At 33.2% G+C, this 25,929-nt stretch overlaps 1 protein-coding gene across 7 annotated transcripts in view; it reads right to left on the bottom strand.

Annotated features, from left to right (window-relative positions):
* The window catches only part of LOC129750729 (GTPase-activating Rap/Ran-GAP domain-like protein 3), a 599,756-nt gene that overhangs the window by 297,168 nt on the left and 276,659 nt on the right, over nucleotides 1-25,929 (bottom strand). For 4 of the 7 annotated variants that reach the window (XM_055745737.1, XM_055745743.1, XM_055745738.1 and 1 more), the window contains exon 2: nucleotides 6,352-6,421. The exons of the other annotated variants lie outside the window; for them this stretch is intronic. In XM_055745737.1, coding sequence (XP_055601712.1) covers nucleotides 6,352-6,421 — 70 coding nt within the window. The remainder of the gene's footprint in view (nucleotides 1-6,351; nucleotides 6,422-25,929) is intronic. 7 annotated transcript variants of the gene reach the window in all.

The raw sequence follows: 25,929 nt of genomic DNA, 5'->3' as shown, positions 1-25,929 counted from the left end.
TGAAAACTTTTCGTTCGCATCGAAAAACCTGTGCAAATGTTGCGTTGTTGTTGTTGGGGTTGGTGTCTAGAAGATTGGCTTGGAAGTCAATCCGAACTTTACTTGCTGGAACCAGTGGAAAATAACAACCAAACAGTAGCGCCACCAAGCCCTCCATAGTAGAGTTTGAAGCATTTGGTATTTTTTTTGGAACATGCATATAAAGCTAAAAAGCTAATCATCATAATTGACAAAGTTGAAGAAACAGCAAAAAAAACTCCGAATCAACCATTTTGGCCAGGTTGACCAAATACCAAAATAACAAAATTGACTAAATTTAAAAAAGTGGACAAAATAGAACAATTTCACAAAATTGAAGTAATTAACAAACTTGACATAATTCACTGATTTGACAAAAATGGCAAAATTGACAAAATTTATAAAATTGATAAAATTGATAAAATTGGCAAAATTGACTAAATTGACGATGATAAAATCGACAAAATTCACTAAACTGACAAGCTTGATAAAACCGACAAAAATCGACAAAGTTGACAAAATTGACGAAACTACCCAAATTGAAAAAAATCGACAAAATTCACAAAATTGACAAAATCGACAAAATTCACTAAATTGACAAAATTTACAAGATTGATAAAACTGGTAAAATTGACAAAATTGACAAACATGACAAAATCAAATCAAATTGACAAAATTATTAAAATCGAAAAAATTCACAAAATTGACAATGACAAAATTCACTTAATTGACAAAGAATGATAAATTTGATAAAACTGACAAAATTTCCCAAATAAACAAAATTGACAAAATCGACAAAATTCACAAAATTTACAAAATATTTATGTCAATTAACACAATTTAAATTGAGGACATTTAAAAAAATGACGAATTTGACAAGATTTACAAACCTAAAAAAATTGACTTAATTGACAAGATTGATAGTACTGACAAAATTTACTAAGACAAAATCGACAAAATACATAAAATTCATAAAATAGACCAAATTGACAAAATTGACAAAATCGAAAAAGATTTACAAAATTGGCAAAATCGAGAAAACTGGTAAAATTGACAAAATTTGACAATGACAAAATCCACCAAAATTCAATAAATTGACCAAAATGACAAGATTGACGAAATTGACAAAACTAAAAATTTTGACAAAATTGTCAAAATTTACAAAAGTGACCAAATCGACAAAATTGATATAATCGAAAAAAATCGACAAAAATGATAAAATCGAGCAAATTGGAAAAACTCACAATGACAATACCGACAAAGTTCACTAAATTGACAAAATTGACAAGATAGACATGATTCACTAAATTGAAAAAATTCATAAAACTGACAATATTTACAAAATTGATAAAATCGACATAATTGATAAAATTGACAAAATTGCACAAACTGACAAAATTGAAAAAAAATGGAACCTAGATAGGAAGATAACTTTTCAAAACATTGTTAAATTTTCTTTAATTTAGGAATTTCAAGAGATTTAAAAACAATCAGTGCGAAATCTGAAAAATTATTCGACCTTCCTCCACTGGTTAGCTTTCAAAATCAAAACATTGAAAACTCAACCGGTTTTTCTGAAGGACGATAATACCATATTTGACTAAGAGAAATCGCGTTTTGGTAATGTTCATTTGTTAAACAACCATCTATTCTTGATGCCTATTTTTAAGCGGGCCACAGATTACACAACATTTGTACAAATGCGTTGAAATTCAATGAAATTTGGTAAAATTTTGTCGCTGCGAACACGATTTGAATCGTGTTTGGCTTGGCACTGCTTGTATGAGCGCCCAAAGGGTTTGAGTAAAATCGGTCGGGATCGAAATATTTTGTACAAACCATTCTCCCAGCCGGGGCGAAGTTGGGGTTTTGTTGTTGTTGCTATTTTCGTCAGCAACCGTTTGTGTTCGCGTGTGGGCGTGCCTCTAATTTTTAATCGTCGCGTTAAAATCAAAAATGTTAAGACCTTAGTTGAGAACGGCCCGCTTATTAAATGTTGAATCATTATATTTTAATAACACAACCCAAATCTAAACTATGATTTTAGGACTTCAACCCAAAACAAAAGTTCATAATAAGAGATTGCACCGTGAGGTACAACCCCGAAATCGAATGACTCAAGCCGAAGCCCTAGACCCTCACATCGCATATTTCTATAGTGATGGTAAGTCCCGTCTCGCCAAACGATAGATTCTCAAGCACAGATTGCTCTGAGAAGGGGAAAACGACACGGGAGATGTATGCACACCATCTCATCTTCTCACGTGCCGTTCGTGCTCAGGGAGCTTTTTCTAAGCACGAACGACAGGAGAGAATTTCGCCCGTGGAAGCAAATTGAATCCAATAGGACAAATGCTACTGAATCCTCTCGAGCTTTAAGCTCTCGGGCTTGGTTTTTTTTGTTCCCTTTTCTCTTCCTCTCTCCAGATCTAACGTTGCGCGATGAAAACTTTTCGTTCGCATCGAAAAACCTGTGCAAATGTTGCGTTGTTGTTGTTGGGGTTGGTGTCTAGAAGATTGGCTTGGAAGTCAATCCGAACTTTACTTGCTGGAACCAGTGGAAAATAACAACCAAACAGTAGCGCCACCAAGCCCTCCAATTGAAGAGATTGACAAATTGACAAAATCTTAGAAAATTGAAAAAATTGTTAAAATTGGCCAAATTGACAATCAGAAAATCGACAAAATTCACTAAATTGACAAAATTGACAAAACTGACAAAATTGACAAAACTGACAAAATTGACAAAACTGGCAAAATTGACAAATTTGACAAAAGTGATAAATTTGACAAAATTGACAAAATTGAAAAATTTGGCAATTGAAAAAAATGGCCAACTTACATAATTTAAAATATTGCGATTTCAAAATTTTTAAAAGTTTCGATTTTCAAAATTTATTCTACCGATTTTTTACGTTTCGGTATCGTAGTTTACTCTAGCAATTGAAATTTTATCCAATAATTTTATCTATGTATTTGTTTCAATTACTTGAGAGGTTGGATTATTTAAAATACATGGTCATGCGTCATTTTTCAAATTGTATTCTTAATTTTTATACCCCTTCCATTTTGAAGTTACCATATGCTTTAATTCCAAAAAGAGTAAATTGAGTTAGATTATAATGTCATAGAAACGAAATTATACAAGATATTCCAGAATCTAGTCATTCAAAAATCTCCAATTAGTTGCAAATAATGTTATTGATATGAAAATTATGATTATATAAAAATACTTTTATCCTATTAAAAACTTCAAATTTTTATTTCCTAAATTCTTTTTGGATTTACTGCGTATGAAATTCATTAATCATAATTCATTTTGTTACATATGTAGCCAAATATAATTTACAGGCTGTAAGAAAGGCTACAATCCACTGTCAAGTGTATTAAATCGGGTTTTTCTTTCTATCCCCCACAACAGCTTTTTTTACCAGACGTACGAGACCCACCGATATTTTTTCAAATCACTCCCCATGCGGTCCAACCACGGCAAATTTGTTCGGCAACTATGTGTTGTGTAACTATTCTAATGATTCAGCTTTTCTTTTTTCATTCTTCTCATCATTGAAAATTATTCCGGCTTTACTTATTTTAACCCCTTCTGCTGCAATATTCATCCACCTCTACACGACGCGGCGTGGGCAGGGCACTCATTTCTCACACATACACACACCAAAGCTCGTTGACGCTCAGCGTGTCTCGTGTGCATGATGCACTATAATGACTATGCTTTCATCAATACACTTAACACTGAAATGAGTGTGGGAGGCGAAAAGATTCTCCTTGCCCAAGCATACGAAGTGGTACCGCCATCTTAGCAAACACAAATTTTTCACTATCACTTCAGCTAATAACACAAAAATACTTCTTATATGTTTTAAATGCCGTCACAGTAACCCTTAATGCGTTTAACAGCACTTTTTTATAGCACACGGACATATTGATGCCGAGCAATCATGTTTCTAAACTGCTTAGACCGAAAACAAGCGGAGCACACGTCCGGGCAAAATTCGGGCTTTTTACAATAAAATCCGGGCAACCGAGCCGGGCCAAACTGTTCCCAAACTTTGTATCAAATATCCCGGCAAACCCGAATAAATCCGGGCAATCTAGAAACCACAGTATAGGTAGAAGGTTGCGAAGGTTACATACAAAATATGGCTTTTGAAAACAGCGAAAACTAAAGCTTTCGTTTTAAAAATTGTTGTACTTTTCGACAGAAACAGATTTTTTACAAATCGTTATATTTTATACAAAACAACCAGCCAATACAAACTTTAATCTGCTTGGGATCTTGCCACGAGAAGACATGTTATAGAATTCAAACGCTGGAATTTGTTTGAAATAGGGTTTTTTATAAGTTTTGTCCTTTATCAGAAATCACCTGTCTCATTGCCTTGGTATCAGCTATACAGCTCACGAGCTATGGTACTTGGAAAAAAATTGTTGTTTGAGGTTAGTTTGAATGACTTATTACAAGGTAGCACTTCGGGTAATCGGAGTAATTTTATTGCACCATTTGAGCTATCTATACTTAGTTCTTTGCTTATTAGTAATTAAAAATTTCGGTTCATGGTTTTTAAGTTGATTTTCAATTATTTTTTCTTGGCATCTATAAAAGCTCTATTAAGTAAGCTTTTATACAAATTGCTACATTCCGGTGTTTCTGGACTTTGAATTCATCGCGGTCATTAATGTTTTAAAATGGATTTCAATTGTTGATTATAATGAATTCATCTAAATAAAATATAATTAAAATAGTTGATGGGGAGGAGCGAAGAGCCTTTAGTGATTTACATACACTCAGAGGAAATCTTATTATAAATTTCATAAGATACATCTTATGAACCACTTTTTCGCGTCCAAACTAATTTTTCATAAGAGTCTTATGAAATTCTTTCAATTTTCATACGATGTTCTTATGAAACATAGAAGAAACAGCATTGTGAAAAAATGATGAACACATTCATTCATAGCATCAATATTTTTTTTCATCATCTAACAGTACGAAGCAATCGCCAGTTCATATTTATTATAGTTTCCCTTCAATGTTAAATGTTATTGTTATCTCCGGAATGGTAAGTTCGATTTGATGTTTTTGGTGTGAACGTTGAATATATTAGTAAACTAAAATACATTATTTGTGTACTTTTCAGCAAGCTGATCGGCATAAAACGAAAGGTCGAAGATTAAGATGCGGCAAAAAAAACTTTGATGGAGCCGTCTGTTGATGCGCTGCTGATGGTGACCATGAAGAAAATAATTTTGAACAAATTTGGCAAACAATAAAGTGAATGTTTTCAGCATGAAATATCGAGAATTTTTCTTATTAGAAAGTGATTTACTGTTTCCATAAGAATCTCTTATGAAAAGCAACAACCTCTCATTGAAGTAGGCGTTCATCTTCAGAATTCATTCGCGTCATAAGACAATCTTATGAATTTCATTAATTTTTCTTATGGCGCCACTTCATAAGAGAATCTTATGGCATACATAATAGTATTTTTCTGAGTGTAGAGAAAATTTCACAAACACATTTCGGTATGCACTACTTACAAGATCGATACTCAACTGTACTTTTAATATAAATAAGAATAGTTTTTTCTTCTATTACAGTTCAAATTGATTGTTTGGGAAAAACAGAAATCATTGGAGTTTTTTAAATGGTAGAAAAAGTGTACCCGTGTGACAGTTTATGGTAGAGTTAGCATCGGTATACGTTCTGGTTTTAAGCAAAAGTGTCACACGAAGGATTTTTCACTCTTATTTTCCATTTGTTGTAGGAAATGTAATTTTTTGGTAGAAAATACTGATAATCAACATTGATCATGATAATTTTGAACTGTGCACTACAAAAACACTGTTGATGAATATTTAGTTTAAGAGAAATATTGGAAATATAGCTGAAATTTTAATCGCGTTTTTCCCTTTTGCAAGTTTTTCACTTGAGAGAATTAAATATGCTTGGAACGGCAGTATACTTTTTCCAAATTGGATGTTCGGCCTTGAAATACTATGGAGATCTCCTTATTTGCCCTTCATTTGAAAGATGAGGAATGATTCTCTCAAAATTTCATATTATCTAGGTCCTCTCTTGTTGTCATCAAAAGTCGTATGCAACACTAGTGGAATCCATTTTCATATTTTAAACATGTTGGGCAATTACACAAAACCATCGTGTTGCAAAGCACCGCAGAATATTTTAAAATGTTGCATCATTTGAATAACTGCACTCCGCTTGTCGGCACCAAGTTTCACGACTTAAATGTTAATGTACCTTATGTTAAAAAAAAATACAGATGCAAAAACTACAAACACCATAGAAACACTCACCTGATCCACTGAGCCATAGTGACGACGGGAAAATACGCCCCTTCGGGAAATGAGTTCCGTGGCAGAAGTGCTGCAAAGACAAACCAGAAACAAGCGGAAATATTGCTTTAAATTTGTTCTGTTTCCTCTCCTGCGTCGGAAGATGATTGATCATTTGTGAGGGATGGAAGAAAAAAAAACGGTTCTACTCTTGTTTGATATTGAAAAAGAAAAAAAAACGCACCAGATCCACGCAAATGGAAACTCATTTTTGAATAATCATTTAGTGATGCAAAAAACGCGCAATTCTTTGAAAACTGTTATCGCTCTTTCTGTTTTTCTCCATCCGGTAGCGCGATGCTGAATTTGATTGCTCCGAAGCATATCTTTGAACGAGATTGCTTCCGGTTTGTTCTCTTAAAGTTCAATTGGCGATATGAAGTGAAGTGGAGATGAAAATAAATCTTAAGTAAAATTACCAACTATTCAGAGCAGTGATTTAATGTCACTTTTGAGATATGAATAGAAATGAAAAAAAAAACATTAACAAGGAACTTCCAAAACATGTCATTTCGTAGATAAAGTTTACACATGGCCGATGGCAACATTTTTCCACCCATCACGTGTGACATGACATTGAAAATTGGTTCTGACGGGTTGCTCATGATGAAAACCGTTTATTTACTCCAACCCCGGTGCTGTTGTGAATGAAATCTTCCCCACTCGTAGCCAAAAAAAGGTGAAAGTCAGGTGAGGATCATTTCACTTCCACTTCAACGGAACGATATGCTGCTTGATACTGTATGTGAATGACATGGTAATTTGGCGTGGTCCTCCGCAAAATAACATACTCCTTTGAAGTGGGTCTGAGCGAGTTGCGAAACGCAAGCAATTGGAAGATTAAATTTCGAAGAAAAGCGATTTCCTTTTTGTGTGCTGCCATCTGTCCAAATTCGTTAATTCGGTAATGAGTCTGTTCAGTAGATTTGATGCTAGTATCTTCCGTTATATTTTGTAGAATTTGAAAAGACATCGACAGTTTGGTCAGAACAACAACAAAATTCACAAATATAAAGAAATGACATTTTTGGAAATATTTTTGGGCAAGAAGTTCTGAAACTATAAAAAATAAAAATTCAACTATACAGCTTTATCAATAGTAAAAAAAATTAGATAGAAATTGTTTTTTTTTTAATATTTCACTTTTCATTGGAACTCTCTAAACTGAAAGAAATGAGCAGAATAAAATCTGAAAAATAAAAAATCAGAGTTTTAATTTTCGAGTGAGAATTCCAAAATTCAACCTAGAAAAATGCTTTGAAATAATATGCATAATAGGAACTGTCATACGATTCTAATGACTGATTATCGATTTAAAATAAAAATAAAACATAAGATATGATTGGGAAATAACAAATCTTGTTTAAATTCTAAATCTGTTTCTCTGAGTTCATTGTGCCATACAAAAAAAATTTTGCTTAAGCATTTAAGTAAAAAACAGATATTTCTGGAAACAACGGCCATAAAATAAAACATTAGTTCAATTGCCACGATCTACACTTTCATAACTCTTATTGTTTATTTAGAATGTTTTGGAAAATTACGAACTATAGACAGTTCCAAAAATTATACATAAATACACTTTCTTTCGTAAATAAAAGAAAAAAAGATTTAAAAATTATTTTTTTCTAACATACTGCAAAATAGTGTTTTTTCAATTTATAATTCTTTTAGCATTAGTTTTTATGGGGTATGCGAAATCTCATACTTTTATTTGGACACCTCTAATCAGTTTCTGCATTTTTACCACTTTAGGCCAATCTTCCAGGAATTTTTAACACTTTCCGCTGGTTTCATGTATTTTCTTCATACCACTTCAATGCATCCTTGGAGTAGTGGAACAAAACGTGATCAAGCGTACAGATTCTAGGATAGTAATGCTGTTGAATTAAGAGTAACAACCTTATTTGTAACATTCTTGCACGTCAATTTTGCCATTTATTTTTGTTGAAGCACAGATGACACTGATATTAGTTATTAGACTGATTCGATTTGGGGTCATTTTTGAATTTCTCAAACCCTGGGTCTAAAACGCTTCGTTATGGTTCAAAACTCATCCATGATTATTTGCAGAATTTTTAAGTAACGTTTTCATGCGTAAATTTGAACTTTGAGGATGGTATGAGAAAAATGAAAATTTTGTACTGAAAAATCAACATCGCTTTCGTTTCTTCTGTGCAACCAAGCCTGCTAATGGGTTTTGTGCCAATTTATTAATTTAACAAATAAAATTTTCCTCTGAACAACTTTGTCGAAGACCGTAACTTCGTATTTTATTAGGCAAGAAAGTTGTTAGCTGTTTAATGGGGGTATGTCCTTAGGCATTGATGGACAATAAATTCAATTGACACCACTGCTTGTGCGCCGCGAAGTATTGCATTAAAAGTGGTCATGCAATATCTCGTTAGGCATCCTGCAGTGGTGTCAATTGAATTGCTTGTTTATCAATGCCAAAAGATACACCCCTGATAAACAGCTAATAACTTTTTTAAGTAATAAGATACGAAGTTACGGTCTTCGACAAAGTTGTTCAGCGGAAAATTGCATTTGAAAAATTTATAAATTGGCACAAAAACTAAAAGCAGGCTCGGTTGTTCAGAAGAAACAATAGTGATGTTGATTTTTCAGAACAAAATATTGAATTTTCCCATACAAACCTAAAAGTCCAAATTTACTCATGTAAACGTTACTTAAAAATTCTGAAAAAAAATCATTGATGAGTGCTGAATCAAAACAAAGCTTTCTAGACCCAGGGTTTGAAAAATTCAAAAATGACCCCAATCGACTCAGTCTAATGAGTCATGTCACATGGCACTTAGAACAAACCTTTGAATATTTTCTGGCTATTTTTTTGTCAAATTTTACAGGTTCGCAATACCGACGATACGTGGCGAACCTTAAAAATTTCACAAAAAAATGCCCTGTAGGGAAAATGTACCTATTAATCCCAATTTTATCGTACAAATTGGCTTGTTTTTTATAAGTTGGGTGGCATTTTTTAACTGGGAGAGCATTTCTTCAAATCGATCGATGCGCACTCTGGAATTGATATTGCGTACTGTTGAAAAAATTATCCAAAAAGCGAAATCGAGTGTTCAATCAGTATGTCGAAGTATAAACATTGCAGTGCCTAGCCTAGTAGTAGTAAGAGAAAAAATAACGGGAATGTAGTTCCTTTCGAAACGAACCTTAAATAGCCATTAGAAGGGATAGGCTTTGTACACTCAATACTTATGTTCTCTTCTCTTTCTTATTTAACACTGGAACAATATGTAGGTAAATGTGTTTGTTGAAATGATATGAAAAGAAATGATTCTCTTTGAGCAACGCAATTGTGAAAACAGTTTAAACCAATCTGTCGCCTTGATCGCTTTGCGCAGATCAAATCAAACCGAAATATAACAGTTGTTTCGTTTTTAAAGTTGGACAAAAGTGAACGCCGCGAGTTCTTAATGGTGTCCGAAAAGTGTTCCAGTCCCAAAACATTCCAAAAAATCATTTCTAATTTACTGCGCACTTCATAGAATTCATTAAACACAGGATCAACCCTCCAAGCATGAAGCAATCTGACACTCATCACTTCGTAGTTCAGTATGAATCGATCGGCACTGTCCATAAGAATAACTGTTTGCCTCTTTCTCTTCTGTAGCAACTTTAACTGAACGCTTTTCGCTATTCTGACTGCAAATCTTTTTCACTTCTACTTAGCTCTCAATAACTCTGACGTTTCAGAGCTGAAAAAGCAGCGATTCAATCCAAAGTGGGGCAAATGTAGAAAACAATTTAAAATTTACAAAATATCAAAGAAACTTGAACCAAATTTGTCCAAAACTGACGAATATCTGTCACAAATACTAACACAGGTGAAATTATTGTTGAAGTTCAGGAGTTTATTCTCAAATTCTGAAAAAATATCGTATGGCTTTTAATTTTTGAAAAATCAGACCCCGTTGGGCAAAATTCTGCAGGCTTCAAATTTCTGACGAGTTTAGACTTGAACCTTCAAACAAGTTCTTAAACTGACACGTTACGACTCAGGCTTGATTTCATTTAGATTATCCGACAATCTAAAATTGACTCAATTTCTGACAAATTTCATACCAAATTCAGAAAATATTTCTGACAAAAGCTTAAGTTTTGATTCAGTCTCAATTCTGACTAGTTTCAGACAAGATTTTCGACGATATTCACTTAGAAATTCTGACACAAACTGATTCAGACTTAATTCTGATAAGATTTCCGCTCAAACTTAATTTCTTGAATAAACTTGTATTTTCTGACAAACTCATACACGTTGGACCCAATCCGTCCTGTACTAAATTATTCTGAACAAAATATCTGACTCTCTGCACCTTCTGTACTACTAACTTGCACCTTAATGTGCTCTGTGCTTATGTGCTACTTACTTAGGGTATTTGAACTTAATTTTGATCAACTCAACGTTCCATCCTATCGCGACGCGAATTTTCGATATTACCAACACTCTATGCAACTTAAAAGACAAATTCACAATTCAATTTCTTTTTTCATGATAACTACCAAGCATCCCACCAGAGTCATGGTATTTGGAGCGGTTGCTTTGAACGGATTGAAAACCTCTCCCGTTTGCTTAATAGCAGAGGTAAAAGTAGATAAAAAAGTCTACATAGACATTTTGAAGAATCAGGTGCTTCCATAGATTCGGGCAAACTTCGGTGAACTCGAGAATGTTGTTTTCGATTTGTCGATTTGGGGTCATTTTCGAATTTCTCAAACACTGGGGTCTCAAAAGCTTCGTTTTGGTTCAAAACTCATCCATGATTTTTTGCAAAATTTTTAAGTAATGTTTTCATGAGTAAATTTGGACTTTAAGGTTTGTATGGGAAAATTCAATATTTTGTACTGAAAAATCAATATCATTTTTGTTTCTTCTGTACAACCGAGCCTACTAATGGTTTTTGTGCCAATTTATAAATTTCTTACAGAAAATTTTCCGCTGAACAACTTTGTCGAAGACCGTAAATTCGTATCTTATTAGACAAAAAAGTTATTAGCTGTTTAACAGGGGTATGTCTTTTGGCATTGATAAACAATAAATTCAAGCAGTGGTGTCAATTGAATTTATTGTTTATCAATGCCAAAAGACATACCTCTGTTGAACAGCTAATAACTTTTTTGTCTAATAAGATACGAATTTACGATCTTCGACAAAGTTGTTTAGCGGAAAATTTCCTTTAGGAATTTCATAAATTGGCACGAAAACCACCAGCTGGCTCGGTTGCACAGAAGAAACAAAAATGATGTTGATTTTTCAGTACAAAATATTCAATTTTCCCATACAAACCTAAAAGTCCAAATTTACTCATGTAAACGTTACTTAAAAATTCTGCAAAAAATCATGGATGAGTTTTGGACCAAAACGAAGTTTTTGAGACCCCAGGGTTTGAGAAATTCGAAAATGACCCCAAATCGACTCAATCTAATGCCCCGTACCTCTAAACGGACCCAAACCTAGCTGGAGGAGAACTTCAAAATTTGTGAGAAGGATCTTTGTCCTCCAAGCAGTCGGAATCAAACTCCTTTGACTATTTCATATGGACGTATGTTCAAGTGAAGGCCTGTGGATCTTTTTTTCTAAGTGTCGATTCTTCTCGGAGGCGTGGGCGTCAATGTCAGAGTCGTCTTGAGAGAATAGTTGAGAACAACCGAGGAATTGTAATTTGTTATATTTATCTACATGCCTGAATGAATAAAAAGGTTTTTAGATCATGTTAACATTAAGAAAACTTTACCTTGATGACAGATTTTCACATTTTTTTAAGGGTTCAACTGTATTTGAAACAACTATTAATCGATCACATTAAAACACAACTTTTTCGAAATTGAAACTTAATTTTATATTCAGTTAAAGTGCACATGTTTCGATACCAAAACACACTATTTGATGTTGAGATAGGTGAAAAATAACGTAAGGAGCAGTCGTAATTCCAGGGTATGTAAAAATTAGGAGTACTCGCAAAATAAGGAACACTCACCCTAACTGCACTTCAATTTATCGTTTGTTTTTTTTTAAGTGAACAAATTAAGAAAACAGACTTTTTTCATAAATATATGGCTAACCGGGCAAGACCGCCCCGTGTCTAGATTTTTACATTGAATATGCAAACAATCCCTAAAACAGGCTATCCGGAATTCTTTTTTAAGAGAAAAAAAATATAAGATTTCTCGTAAAATGCCAAACGATTTTTGGCATATTAATCTGATATTTTTACTGGTGCAATCAAATTTTGTTATTTTTTCATATTAAGACTTAAGTTTTTTTCATTCTTTTGTCATAATTTTGCAGATTTTCTATCACATGCACATTTTTGAGAAATTTTTTACTCATATTTTTGTTATTTTTTTTAAATATTAGCCCTTTCACTCAATACGTGTGGGGTGGGGTAATTATGAACAAAATTACTTAGTTTTTTTTTATACTACCAATATTTGAATGTTCGAATCTAACCAGAAATGAATGGTTAAATCCCTTCTTCATTTCAAGATTTTTATTCCATATTTTTGAATTGTAGCTTGTGGGCGTATAATGCCTGTTTATAATTATCCCGTTTGTTCATAAACACCCCCTTGTCTATGGGGTAACTATGAACACTGTTACGATTCTTGTCATGTTATAATTTTAAGTATTGGCTATATTCCTAGTTTTAAACCACATCCAAACACTGCATTGCATTAGTGCATTAGTGAAATTAATTGAATATTAAAATACACTGTTGAGAGTTTATGGGATATTTTCTGTTTTACATAGGTGGAAGTAATCTTTTCATATCCAGAAACCTATTAAATATTGTTTATAGGCTTATTTTCAAGATTTTATGAGTTGTTGTAAATTTGACTGTTAAAAGTAAATTTTATAAACCATCCAAAACGTGGAAAACGAGTATTCATAATTACCCCGTTTTTAAACCTTTATACGCATTAGAGTGTCATTTTGACACTATTGCAAGTTTGAAGGCTTGTTAAGCTTCAAAAACAAAAATTTCTTCGGGGACCCCAAATGATTTCAAAAGTTCTTGAATATAGTATCTTTACTTTTTTATGGACGAACCCCGGAAGCCAAGCTGAGAGAAGAAATAATGATGCGTGTCGTGACTAGCAAACGCGAACTACTATCGATAGAAAATTTCCAACCAAGAAACGCACGACACGCATCATTATTTCTTCTCTCAGCTTAGCTCTCTGCCAAAATTACCACACACTGTACCTACTCGAAGAGAAAACAAACACGTTCTGCTGGACGCGCTGCTTGTGGTTCAAGAAATTCAGGAATTATTTTTCGTTTATAATTATCATATTTTTGTGAAATCTCACAGCATAAATTGATGCAACTCACCAAATAGAATGTAGATTAAATTTGCTTTCCAATGAATATACTTTTGATTGGTCCAAACAAAGTAAAAGCACCGAAAATCCGGGTACAACCTGACGGTGGACCACAAAAACAGATGAAATTTCAATTTGTAAAAAAATCGCGCAAAGTAGTCAACTTTGAAAAATTACCGTTATTTCAATATATGCTGCATCAAAAATCTAAAGACAGCAAAATGTTAGAATTTTAATAAATATTTTACTACTACTAAGTTTTTACTAGCAATCGAATGAAAAGTAGGTTTTTCAGACCACTTTTTTGAACTTTTTGTGACCCTTTCATTAAAAAAAATTTAAAAAATATTTCCTCGCTTCATGATGTAGACATTAACTACAGCTTTCATATGCATTAGGCAAATTTTTTTTGGACGTGTAATGTATGAACTACTGCAGTTTTACTGAGGCATGTTTTTCCAGATTTTTTTTTTCCTTTCATGCTGAATAACGAGAAAACTAGTAGCTTAAACTATATATAGTTTTTTAAACATATTTTCCTGACATTACAAGGATTCTATTGATATAATTTTAGTTTAGATCGGTTGAACACGTTAAAAGTTATAACGATTTGAGCTTGTAGTGTCGAATTGACACTTCTAGTGAAGATTAGGGTAACGAAATCTAATGCGAATGAGGGTTAATAAATATGGTCTAAATATGAACACTGCTTTGTGAGTGGGTGAAATTGTTAAAAAAAATCATATCGAACCTCATGAAGCATCAATTACTGAACATTGAACTTTCAAAAGCAACATTTTATCTCCATTCACATTGACGAGGGAGTCAATTGATAAGACACGTCTCAAAGCGATTTTCGTTTCTCGAAGACATGAGTTTCGTTAACGGCTGTAACTACAAAATTTATATATTTAGGTTTGCAAGTTCATGGCCGTAAGAATGGTGGCAGTGGGGGGGTTTAGGGGTTAAATCCCACCCCCCCGTCCCTGAAGGTCCAAAAATGCTACGTGAATTTTTTTTTATTTAACATGAAATTTGAAATTTCTAACCAAATTTGGATTAACTACTAAAATTATTCAAGAGTAACAATAGTATAACAAGCTCGATACCAAACCTCGAAATCTCATTACAGGAACACAATTCTACAACAGTTTTTCAAAAAAATTCTCACTTGTTGATATTAATTGAGTCCTAAATATTGAATCTCAATAAAGATAGACTAAGCTTACCAGATTGTCGAGATTTTGACCAGATTTTCTCACTCTTTTTGCAAAATCAAACGGAAACTTCAATTGAGTCCTTAGAATGATGTATCTTGTGTCCAAATAATTTTTTTAAACAAACTTTGTCAAAATAAACATAATCGATTTCTGGAAGCCTGATTCTTCTGATTATTCGGAATCGCCTGATGTGTTTCGAAAAAAATAAAAAAGGGTTTCCCACGTGTTTTTATTTTTATTTTTAAAGAAGTTATTCCGAAATTTTCCAGCATATTCGCCAGATTTCTGAATTTTTTTTAAAACAATATGCCCTAATTTTGCAAGGTTTTTGGATAAAATTTCCTGGATTAGCGGAGCCCGGATACATGCGAAAAAATATCTAGAAAGTATCCAGTTTATTGTTCTTGATTTCCAGTTTGGATCATCATTGGTATAGAATCCGGCTTCGAACCATGGTGTGGCATTTCAATCTATAATGTGATAAATTTTTCATAATCGAAACTCATAATTTCTAAATATGATAAGAAAATATTAAATAAAACCATTTTGTAGATTTGGATCTGAAACTTTTATCCTAAATAAATATTCAGAGTTTATCATAAGAAAACTTCATGAGTCCAGAATTGAAAAATGTGAAACAATTTGATCATGGACAATTTTATTTGAATTTATAAGTTCAATAATTGAAAAAAAAAACCACAGTGAAAACCATAAATTAATAATCAAGTAGAAGATATCTGGTTAAAGGGTCTGATACAAACTTCGCTTTTGGTTTCAAATTTATAGGATTTCTAATCTGGAATTAGGATTCAGGTTTTAAATTTGGGCTCAAAATGTAAAATTCAGCCTTGGAACTAAAATCCAAGGTTTGTATTCAGATTAAGCTCAAATTTAAGTTTTATAATCAATAATTAAATATCAATTTTGAAATTCAATTAAGGGTTCAAATTGAAGGAGATCGCAGTTTCATAATTTCAAAATTAAAATTTTAATTAAAATTTGGATTGTAAAAACTTTAATTACAGGATTTAAATTATGAAATGAAACTTGTTCAACTTGTTTTTTTACCCTCAGGTTAAAATTCAGCAAGAAATTTCATTTAAAATTATTTACATATGTTGAAGATTCTCAAATTCAAAGGTTCTAACTAATATCTTAAATTCAATTGAGTATACAATAGAGTGCCCCAAATGACCCGACTTTTGAAAAAGTTATACGCTGCAGGCTAAAATTGATCATTGGCCTAGTACAAGATCTCATGCCAAATTTGGGCCAGATCGGATCACGTTTAGGGGTCGCTCAACGAACCTGAAGTTTGTATGGGATTTTGAGACATTTTGTTCGGGAGAAACATGAAAAACCAGTTTTTCATCAATAACTTTGGTTTCCGTCGGCCAATGTCTTTCAAAAACGGATTTTCGTAAAGCCTAAATTATGAAAAATATTTCATCCGAAGACTGCATTTCAATCAAAGTTAAGATAAAAAAGTTATAAGGCTTCAAAACTGGGCTAACTTTTTTAACGGTGGTATTCAGCACTGTTAATGAGGCGTCAATATGTTCGACCGCCTCGGCTCATTAATAGTGATGAATACCATCCTTAAAAAAGTTAACCCATTTTTGAAGCCTTATAGCTTTCTTATCTTAACTCTTATTGAAATGCAGTCTTCGGATGAAATATTTTTCATAATTTAGGCTTTAAGAAAACCCGGTTTTGAAAGAAATCGGCCGACGGGAACCAAAGTTATTGATGAAAAACTGGTTTTTCATGTTTCTTCCGAACAAAATGTCTCAAAATCCCATACAAACTTCAGGCTCGTTGAGCGACCCCTAAACGTGATCCGATCTGGCCCAAATTTTGCATGAGATCTTGAACTAGGCCTAGGATCAATTTTAACCTGCAGCGCATAACATTTAACAGGTTTTGAATTTCCCATACAAATTTGGGGCAGTCTAGTATACAAGATAAGAAAATAAACCGTAAACCTATTTTTTTTATTATTCCTGAAAATTTGATACATTTTCAGCCATGCATAAATTAGTTATGCTTGTGTAAGTGAGTTAAATTTGTTTTTTCTGGATGAAGCGTTTACAATTTTTTGTTGTTGTTGCTGTATTCAATGTTATTTCTAGATCTTTAACTCACGGACATCAGCTCAGGAGGCAACTGGTTCACCAACTGAGCTATATCACAAATACCCATATTTTTTTAAGCTTCATGAAAAAATGGCACTTATTGGACTTATTTTCAAAAATAAATAACTTTTAATGCAAAATAACAGGAACCTGTATTATTTTTACTGCCGCAGCCCGTGGCGTAGAGGTTAGCCTTCATGTCTTCTAAGCCAGCGGGTATGAGATCGAATTCCGGTCACGGCACACATAGTACACTTTCTGTGGGTTGGTGGTTTTAGCGTTTGTAAGATGCTACCCTTCATATCCTCGAAAGATGTATGCTTAGAGCTAAGAAAAAAGAATCTCTTCGAGGAAACATCAAGTTTTATTGAGATCCTGTATGTGTTTGATTCAGTTTTTTAGATAGAATTGTTTCTAAATGTTTAAAAATGTATTTTTAAAATGTTTGTCGAAAGCTGAAAATCGGTCACTGTATGGACATTACGAAAATTTGTTCGTCACTTGAGAGTTTATTTTTAAGAATTTCTGTTAAGGTTGAAGAAGAATGCTTTTTAGCTGGAAAATTAATATTATGGGAACTACAAAATTCTTCGTCATGAAAATTTATAGAAAAAAATACGTCTTTCCGTAGAAAAGAGGGGTTCTCGTTATACCCCTATCTCCCCTATACCGTTTTTATTACTTTTGGGAGCACTGTAAGTATATATATTTTCTTTACAGTGTTCATTTGAGCTTGTCAATACTTAGTATAAGATATTTAATTATGTCTTCTCTTTTTAATAAAAACCTTTTGTACAATTTGTACATTTAAATTTTTCTCTCAAGCTCTAGGCTGTTACTGAGACGCAACATTCAATAGTAAACTACTTTTGTGGCATCTGCAAGGAAGACTAGTGATGGCGTTTCGCTTGTCATTGCCACATGTCCCGCTAGAGTGGTTTGATTTTTTTTTGGCTGAAGAGTAGCTCAAAAAAGTAAACAATTTGTCCGTCCTAAACAAAACCGGAACTGAAGGGCCATCAATTCTAATAAATCGATACCGATTAAACCACATGTCAAGGCAAAAACAACGCCGAGGAAGCAGAATTTTTCTTCCTATGGTTCGAGGACGCACAACAATGTACCTCGTCGTAGATACGTGGATTGGAAAACATAGGAAAGTACTTACATCACGCTGGACGCCCGCCGCTGAAGCACCCGCAGCGCCCCAATGTCCCGGTGGGGGGTCCTCGGCGGTGGGGTGAAGACGCTCTGGCTGCGATCGCGCACCGGATCCGCCTCCCGGTAGGTCCGGAAAATGGTGGCTATCTTCAAATTGAAGCACAGCATGGCCGCAACGGCCGACGATGTCGACGAAGCCCGATGCTGTCGACCTGCTGCTACTCTTTGCGGGGCTATCCTGACTGATGGACAACGCCGGAGGGTGCTTCCAATAAAAATTCTTCTCTCGTATAGGTATCCGGTAATAGTTCAGGATCGCTGCACAACTTTGTCTTGTACTCTTTGCTTTTCGAGGCGCTTAGTGGTTGAAACAACACCCAACATCCCACCTCAAATTGTGTGGGTGTTGCAAAGCACCGTTGAGGCACACAGCTGCACACGAAAAAGGGGCGAGGAGCAGCCGGGGCCAATTTGGTTACTCCCTATCGCTGCTGCAACCACTACCTACTGTCGATTCCGTCGTTGGAAAATCGTCCGGTAAAACATTTTAAGCAACGAAGCACATTTTTGCGAGGTGGGCTCACTCGGCTGCGAATGGATTATCTTCATAGTATAGTAGCTGCATTTCATGAAATCCTTACCGACATTTGCTCGTTGCTTTTTATGAGAAAACTTGCCCCCAAACCAGCTCTGCTGTGGCACGATTATTGCTATGGAACTGCACGAAAATGTTTTAAATGCTATCATCTGGTGTTAACAATCTAACAAATGCGAAGTACGGGTGGATTGATCGTAGTTGGTTAATTAATTATTTTTGCTTTATTGTTTCAGTTATCTTAATGAAACTTCTCCATGAAGTTACTATATAAATGTAAGGATAAAATAGGTTTCTAATTTGTATAACTTCGTCATCCTAAGTGTGGTTGCGTTAAGCCTAGATAATGATTATCCGGCTATGTTGAGTATCCAACACTTTTTTCATTCATTGGTAAAAAAGTCTAATGATATTTTCTGGAAAAAATGTTTTTCAATGGACTCTACAGTGAGTCACAATAACTTCTAAAAATTCTGAGATATTAATGTTGTTGAAAAAAAAAATGCGATTAAGAAAAAAATATTTTGAAGTTACAAAGTAATAAATTATCTTATACTTTAACATGATTAAACCTTCAAATAATAAAAAAAAACAAGTCATTTTTACCAAATTTAAAAGGCTTATGTAAATTTCCAAAAAACATAAAATGCCTTTGTAAATTAAAATAAATATTACATTGAAACCGTTCCGCCTAATTAACCCTTTTCAATTTATAAATCATTATTTTATCAACTTCCAGCCATCAGCCAAGCATATCAAAAGTTACAAAGTCATTCGTTATGTTTATTTTTTCTAGAAACCAACGAACTCCTGATTTGAAACACAATTTACTTGAAGCATTAAGCCGAACCTGCTGCTTACCAGACAGCCGTTTGTTGTTTGTTGTGAAACGATTCTGCTACACATCGTTTCATGCAAAATTCATGTTAAATTACAGTAAATTTACTCAAATTAAAAAAAAGCATGGTTTTTTCAGGGCTGCGTCATACTAAAGCTAGTTTTACAACACATTTGACAGAAACCTACATAAAATCAAATTTTGCATGAAATGTAAAGCTCAGATTTTTTGTTTGTGCACCACGAATGGGGGGAACTTTGATCACCGGAGTAACTTTGATCAACATGAAATTTTTGCAGATGATCGTTATTAACTAAGTCTGAATTAAAACATCAGAATACTGTTGTCTGGCTTAATTTGAGTTGAATTTTGAAAATTTTTATATCACTTAAATTTTAATTTTAAAGTATTAAAATATCTGTTTTTCTCGATAGCATTTAGAAGCAAAAGGGTTATTTTATATGAAAGTTTAACTTGTTTACTTTGCATTGGTATAGTTGTAGAGTTATTTTTATGGTCATTATATGATATTTTTTGGATACTTAAAATGCGGACATTTTCTATGAGAAAGCCTGTATAGAACAAATGGTTAAAACCCCTATCAAATGGTTAAGTTTGAATAAAAACAAGAACATAGGAACAGTGAGAGGACCTCGGAAATTGCATGATGGTAAAATTTAATTTCTTTCTTAGGCCTAAAAATATCGAAAAATTTTAATAATTTTTTCCCCTAAATGTATGCAGCAACTTTGTCCATCTTTTGAGTATATTTGTTTTTGAAAGAAAACGCTAAAAAATTTAATTGTGTCCAAATAAATGAATACTGTGGTTAATGTTTTAAGCCTTTTGTGCTAATTGGCATCAAACTAATTAATATGAAGATGTTGAGATACGTTAAAACCATAGTGATCAAAGTTACCCCGAAACATGAAATCTGGAATTGTAACAAACATTTAGTTATAGCCACTAATTTCATTTGAACATTCTGCTATCAATGATCATGCTTTATACCCCTTACCTCAGTACAGATTTTAAATTTTTTAGAGTAACAAAAAATCAACCCCTTCCAAAGTATTCGAAAATGAATTAAAAAGGGAATCAATGTCTCCCCAGTTTATGATACTTTGTTTATCGTTTATGAAGAGTCATGTTAACTCAACGGCCTAAATTACCTCATATTGTGCTGATGGCCGACTAAATCAAATGAAAATATAAACTTTTCACTTACAAAAGGCTGGTAAATTTATTTTTTTTATTTATTTTTTTTTTGTTTCGATTATAGTCGTTTTATCATCTTCATGGCATTCGCGACATTATCAACGTTGCAGTTGGCGGATCGTTATTGAAAAACTTATCCGGTACAACTGTGTTCGATGTTTACTCTTGGGCTCGAACTCGCGGACATCGGCTCAGAAGACAACAGACTTGCCAACTGAGCTTTATCATAAGCCCATGCTGGTAAATTATGAAGCAAACATTTTTAACGGTGAATTATCACTTCATTAGTTTTATCTCGAAACTGGAATGTTTTATAAAAATGTTAGTTAAAGAAGAACAACTTTGCGTTGTAAAAAAAAAATGAATTTTTTACCTGATGATACTTGTTACTAGAGATGTACCGAATATTCGGCGCCGAACATCGCCGAAAAACCGTTAAGCCGAATATTCGGCTCACCGAATAGTTGAGCTAAGTATTCGGCCGAATATGCCGAATATCTACTACAGACTTGTAAATTTTTTCTAATAATTTTGAATAATTTAGAAAATATCCAAAAGCGATGTTGAAAAAGCTACACAATCATTAAAAAATTATGGTTTCAGCAAAACATCTAAGGTATATCCTAGGTAAGGTGAACATCTATGGTAATTCTGACAAGTATCGCATTATACTTTGATTATAGTTTATTTAAGATTTTCCGGATATATTCAGGCTTGCCCATAAGTCCAATAAAGATTTCAGATAAGTCAAATCTGGCCGGGATGTCCAAATATTGTTTAAAACTTTTTGAATTTGCTTGGGTTCATTTGCTAAATTATATAAAAAACTCAAATTTCTCTTTGAATTTTTTTAGATTTTGTGTTCAAATCAATTTTTCAAAAATTTCATAATAAACATTAATTTTTCCCATTTTTTTTTTTTTCAAAAATCGTCTTGATTGCCTGACCGTGTTGAAAGTATAAAGTGCTTAAGGTTAAAGATCATCTTTTTATTCTTTTTTTATAGGAATTTAACCAATTAAGGTCGTTCTTCCTCGGGCTAAAGATCATCTTTCATTTCGTCATTTTAAAGATATCTTTCTCAAATTCGACCTTTATCTAATTTAATATCAAAGAAGCAATTTCAAATAACTTGGCGCCTGTTTCGACATGTTTTGTCTCTGATTTCACAGAAATGCAATCTCTTCGGAGGTAAACGCAATAGAAACGACTAGTCATCTGATATCTTTTCAGTTATTGGTGACATTTTAAAAATCAGAAAGACCCGTACTTAAAAAATATTTTGTAATACATCATCCGATATTTTAAAAATCAGAAAGACCCGTACCTAAAAAATATTTTGTAATACATCATCCGATAATATCATCTTGTTGAAAATAATCTACTAAAACATGAGGGGCATTAATATGAAAGAAATAGAAGGCATTGATATAACCACTTAAGTTTTCTTCATTAAAAACTCAATAGAATATTGAACCAAATATTCGGCCAAATATTCGTTTGGCCGAATAGTTGAAAAGGTCATTTTTCGGTATTCGGCCGTTCGCCGAATACCACTATTCGGTACATCTCTACTTGTTACTTTTATTTTTTTTTTATTCTGTTTTGAAACCTACAATCATAAGCCTTTGAAAAATATTTTTAAGCAATTGAAAATCTCAAAATATCATAAAATGTTCAAGCCAAAAAATGTATTAAACTTTTTTTCAATTTTTTATGAAAATTTTAAAACGACTTAAAAAAAACTTAAAAAAACAAAAAAAAAAAAAAACTAAAGGAGAAGTAGGCGATGCGTTCTACGCACCGCACGCGTTTTTTTCTTCGTCCGCGAAAAGTTTTCGATAATCAATGAGTTTTCATTTTAAGTTAGAATGAAATAATTAAAAAGTCTAACCACCGGATTGGGAAGACAAACTATATAGATGTAGTGACCACCATAGGACCGGGGACAATCGGGACCATTCTGTGCTTTGAGGGAAAAAAAGTTGCCAATCAGGGGCGACTGCGAGTGCTTAAATTTGGTTCCTAATGCTGATGAAAGGAAGTTCAGCATATTTTTAACTCCATTATAATGACTTAGGAATATCCTACTTTCTCGAAATGTGCAATTCAAAACGATGAAAAGTAAATAGATTCCATAAGTCATAGTTTCTGTTCGTCATTCATTCTTTTTCGAAGGTGTCTTTTCAAGAGTTCGGTTGTGTTTATCCCAACAACAAATTTATGTTTCTTAATTGCTATCAATGCAGGAACAAATATGATATTAATTGGTTCATATCACGTGAAGGAAGAAAAAAAAATAAATTAGTGTTAATTGTTTAGTGAAAACATGAGAACTGATAGTTAATGAAAGGTTCGTTAAAAGTGGATAGTAAGATGTTCGTCAAGATCCCTCCTCCAAAGCATATTTTTTCCGATTGTGACTTACGGGTTGTTTCAACGAAAAGTGTGATGATGCGAGGTCTACTGCGATCATCAGAAAAAACCTACTCAAATGGGAAGGTTATTATGTTCCAAAACATGTTAATGGAGTAATATCGCTACGTTCAAATTTCAATTGACAAATCCATCAAGAGTATCCGAACAACAAATAATGGCAAGCTAAGTATACCCCAAGCTTTCAGCATAGATATTTCATTTATTAAATTTAACATTGAAAAGTATGATATTGAGATTCATACCGTATATCCATTTTTTCAATCCTTTTGAATCCTATTTAGGATTCAAAAGGTTGTGAGGTACTAATGTTGTTTTCTTTTTCTGTATTTCTTTTCAAAAGCGAGTAAAGGCGCTATAACCTTGGTCGTTGACCTGAAATGACAGTTTACAAGAATCTCAGAATAAATATTCTACCATTAAACCATTCAATGGAATCCGTTAAGTTGAAAGATCTAATTAATTTTTCAAATGTTACTAACTGTTTTGATTTTGAGATTTTTGTTTACAAAATATGTCATTTTCTACCGTTCGAGAATGGCGATAGGTTAATCATCAAGAAGCAAATTATCTTAGCTCATGCTTCCAACGAAAATTCCCTTGGGAGCGTATGGTACTGGTGGTCCACGCTTCTTCTCTCTCTTTGTTCCTGACGTCTCTGCGTTCTCTGCTCCACAGTGGGCCCGGCCGGTTTATGGTTTCTATTGTTTTAATATTTTTATGTTAACATAATGGAAAACATGAGCAAAGACAAGAAGAATAATTACAAGCTTTAATTATTCTCCGGGATCAGACATAAGTTCTGGCTGTGGAAGTATGATTAGATTAGTGACTTAAAAAAACAAAAAAAACTAAAAACAAAATAATAATACTACATGAAAACCAAAAGTTGATTTTGTATTAACTTATTCTTCGTCATTCAATCAAGGATCCGTAATATCTGAATCCTTGGAACTGGATCGTAGCTCTATCATTCAGTTGTCTACATCGAGTTCAATTTGCTGCTAGATGAAAGGTGATAAGAAGACTTTTTTGCTGAAAAATTAATACTATAGAAAGTACGGAACTCATCCTCATGAAAATTTATTTAAGAAACTACGTACTTTTGAAGAAAAGTGGAGTGCTTATTATGCCCCGAGTGCTCTTTATGCTCTAATCTCCCTTACGACTTCCGGCCTTATTATGTGATCAATAAACAGAAAGTTCTAAATATTGAAACGGACCAATATTTCTAGTATTATGAAACAATAAAAAATCTCAATGTTTTTTCACTTGTGTCTTTTCGTCAAGGCGCTGTTCAACACAACACTTTTGAAGAATTTTTGTATTTAAATTTTCACTCTACAATGGATTTTTTCATAAATCAAGAATTTTCCATCTATCCAAGCGTTTGGCTTTGGATTTTGTAAAAAAAATTGTATAAACGACTGCTTTTTCAATCACTGATTTTAAATACAGTTATTAAATTAAACTTATAATTAAAAAAAAATCTCGAATGTATGTTTATACTGTGATAGTTGGTCTATTTTTCGTACAAGGTTCAAACAAAAAACACATTGTCATAGCCAGTGCGCACGCTTCGCATTTCAATAAAATGTTTTTTTTATTTCTTTTTTCTCAGGGATTTTAAACTAGGTTTTTCTATAAACTTATGAATTAACGGTTCGGTTTGTTAAACCCATTTTCTGATAATCAAAATTTAGAAGAAACAAAGGTTGGTAACCGTATGAGAATAAGCAGAAGAATTCTTCAAAATTCAAAAAAAGTCAAAAATATACTACGTCTCAAATATACTAATATTAATCAGGGACTATCAAATCAAGCCAAGTGTTCACGAGTGCCATTGAAGTTGCAATCTCAGGTCTTCTAAAGTTAAGCTTTCTAGATTATATTCTTGCATTTTTATCTAAAATCTGGAAAAAACGGGTATTAAATTTCGGAATTTTCAATTAATAAACAGAGCAATCTCTGCAAAAATGCTGGTGTTCTGGTTGCTAAACAAAAACACATAAAAGTTATATTCCATCAAGTCACATCAGCAGCATTAATATTTTATTTAAAAATTTAAAAAAATGTTTCGATGATTTAAGATTGAAAACATTGTCATTTGACGCAAAAATAATAAATTTTGTTAACTTAGTTTGAGTTTTTGGATGTTGCTCAAATTGGGAAAATACCAGGCACAATCCGGGTTTTTTTTCTCGATATCCGGGCAACAGGACCGACTGTTTTTTTCTAGTTCACTGATGTTCCTGTGATTTTTTTTAGAGGATTCCAACCCCACCTTTAGATATGCCCCATGGAATTGGAGTTTGAGGATTTGGAGGAATTTTGGGATATTTCACAGTAGTTTAAAATATGAGCAATTTCCTCGGGTTTAGTAGCGTGTTGGATCTGGTTACCTCGCGACCGATTAAGTTTCTTCACGAATGGTTAGAATTCATGTTATAGAATGTTTGAATGAGGTCTTTGACAATGTTTTTTTATAATTTCGAAAAAGTAACCCTGTAAAAGGATGCAAATGAAAATTTGCAAGGAATTTTTATTAAGCAATTCACATTCAATGATTTAAGG

This window comes from Uranotaenia lowii, chromosome 3 (assembly GCF_029784155.1).
Source record: "Uranotaenia lowii strain MFRU-FL chromosome 3, ASM2978415v1, whole genome shotgun sequence".
Classification (NCBI taxonomy): Eukaryota; Metazoa; Arthropoda; class Insecta; order Diptera; family Culicidae; genus Uranotaenia; species Uranotaenia lowii.
The sequence above is the reverse complement of the archived record's forward strand: the minus strand, read 5'-3'. Positions and strand labels throughout refer to the sequence as shown.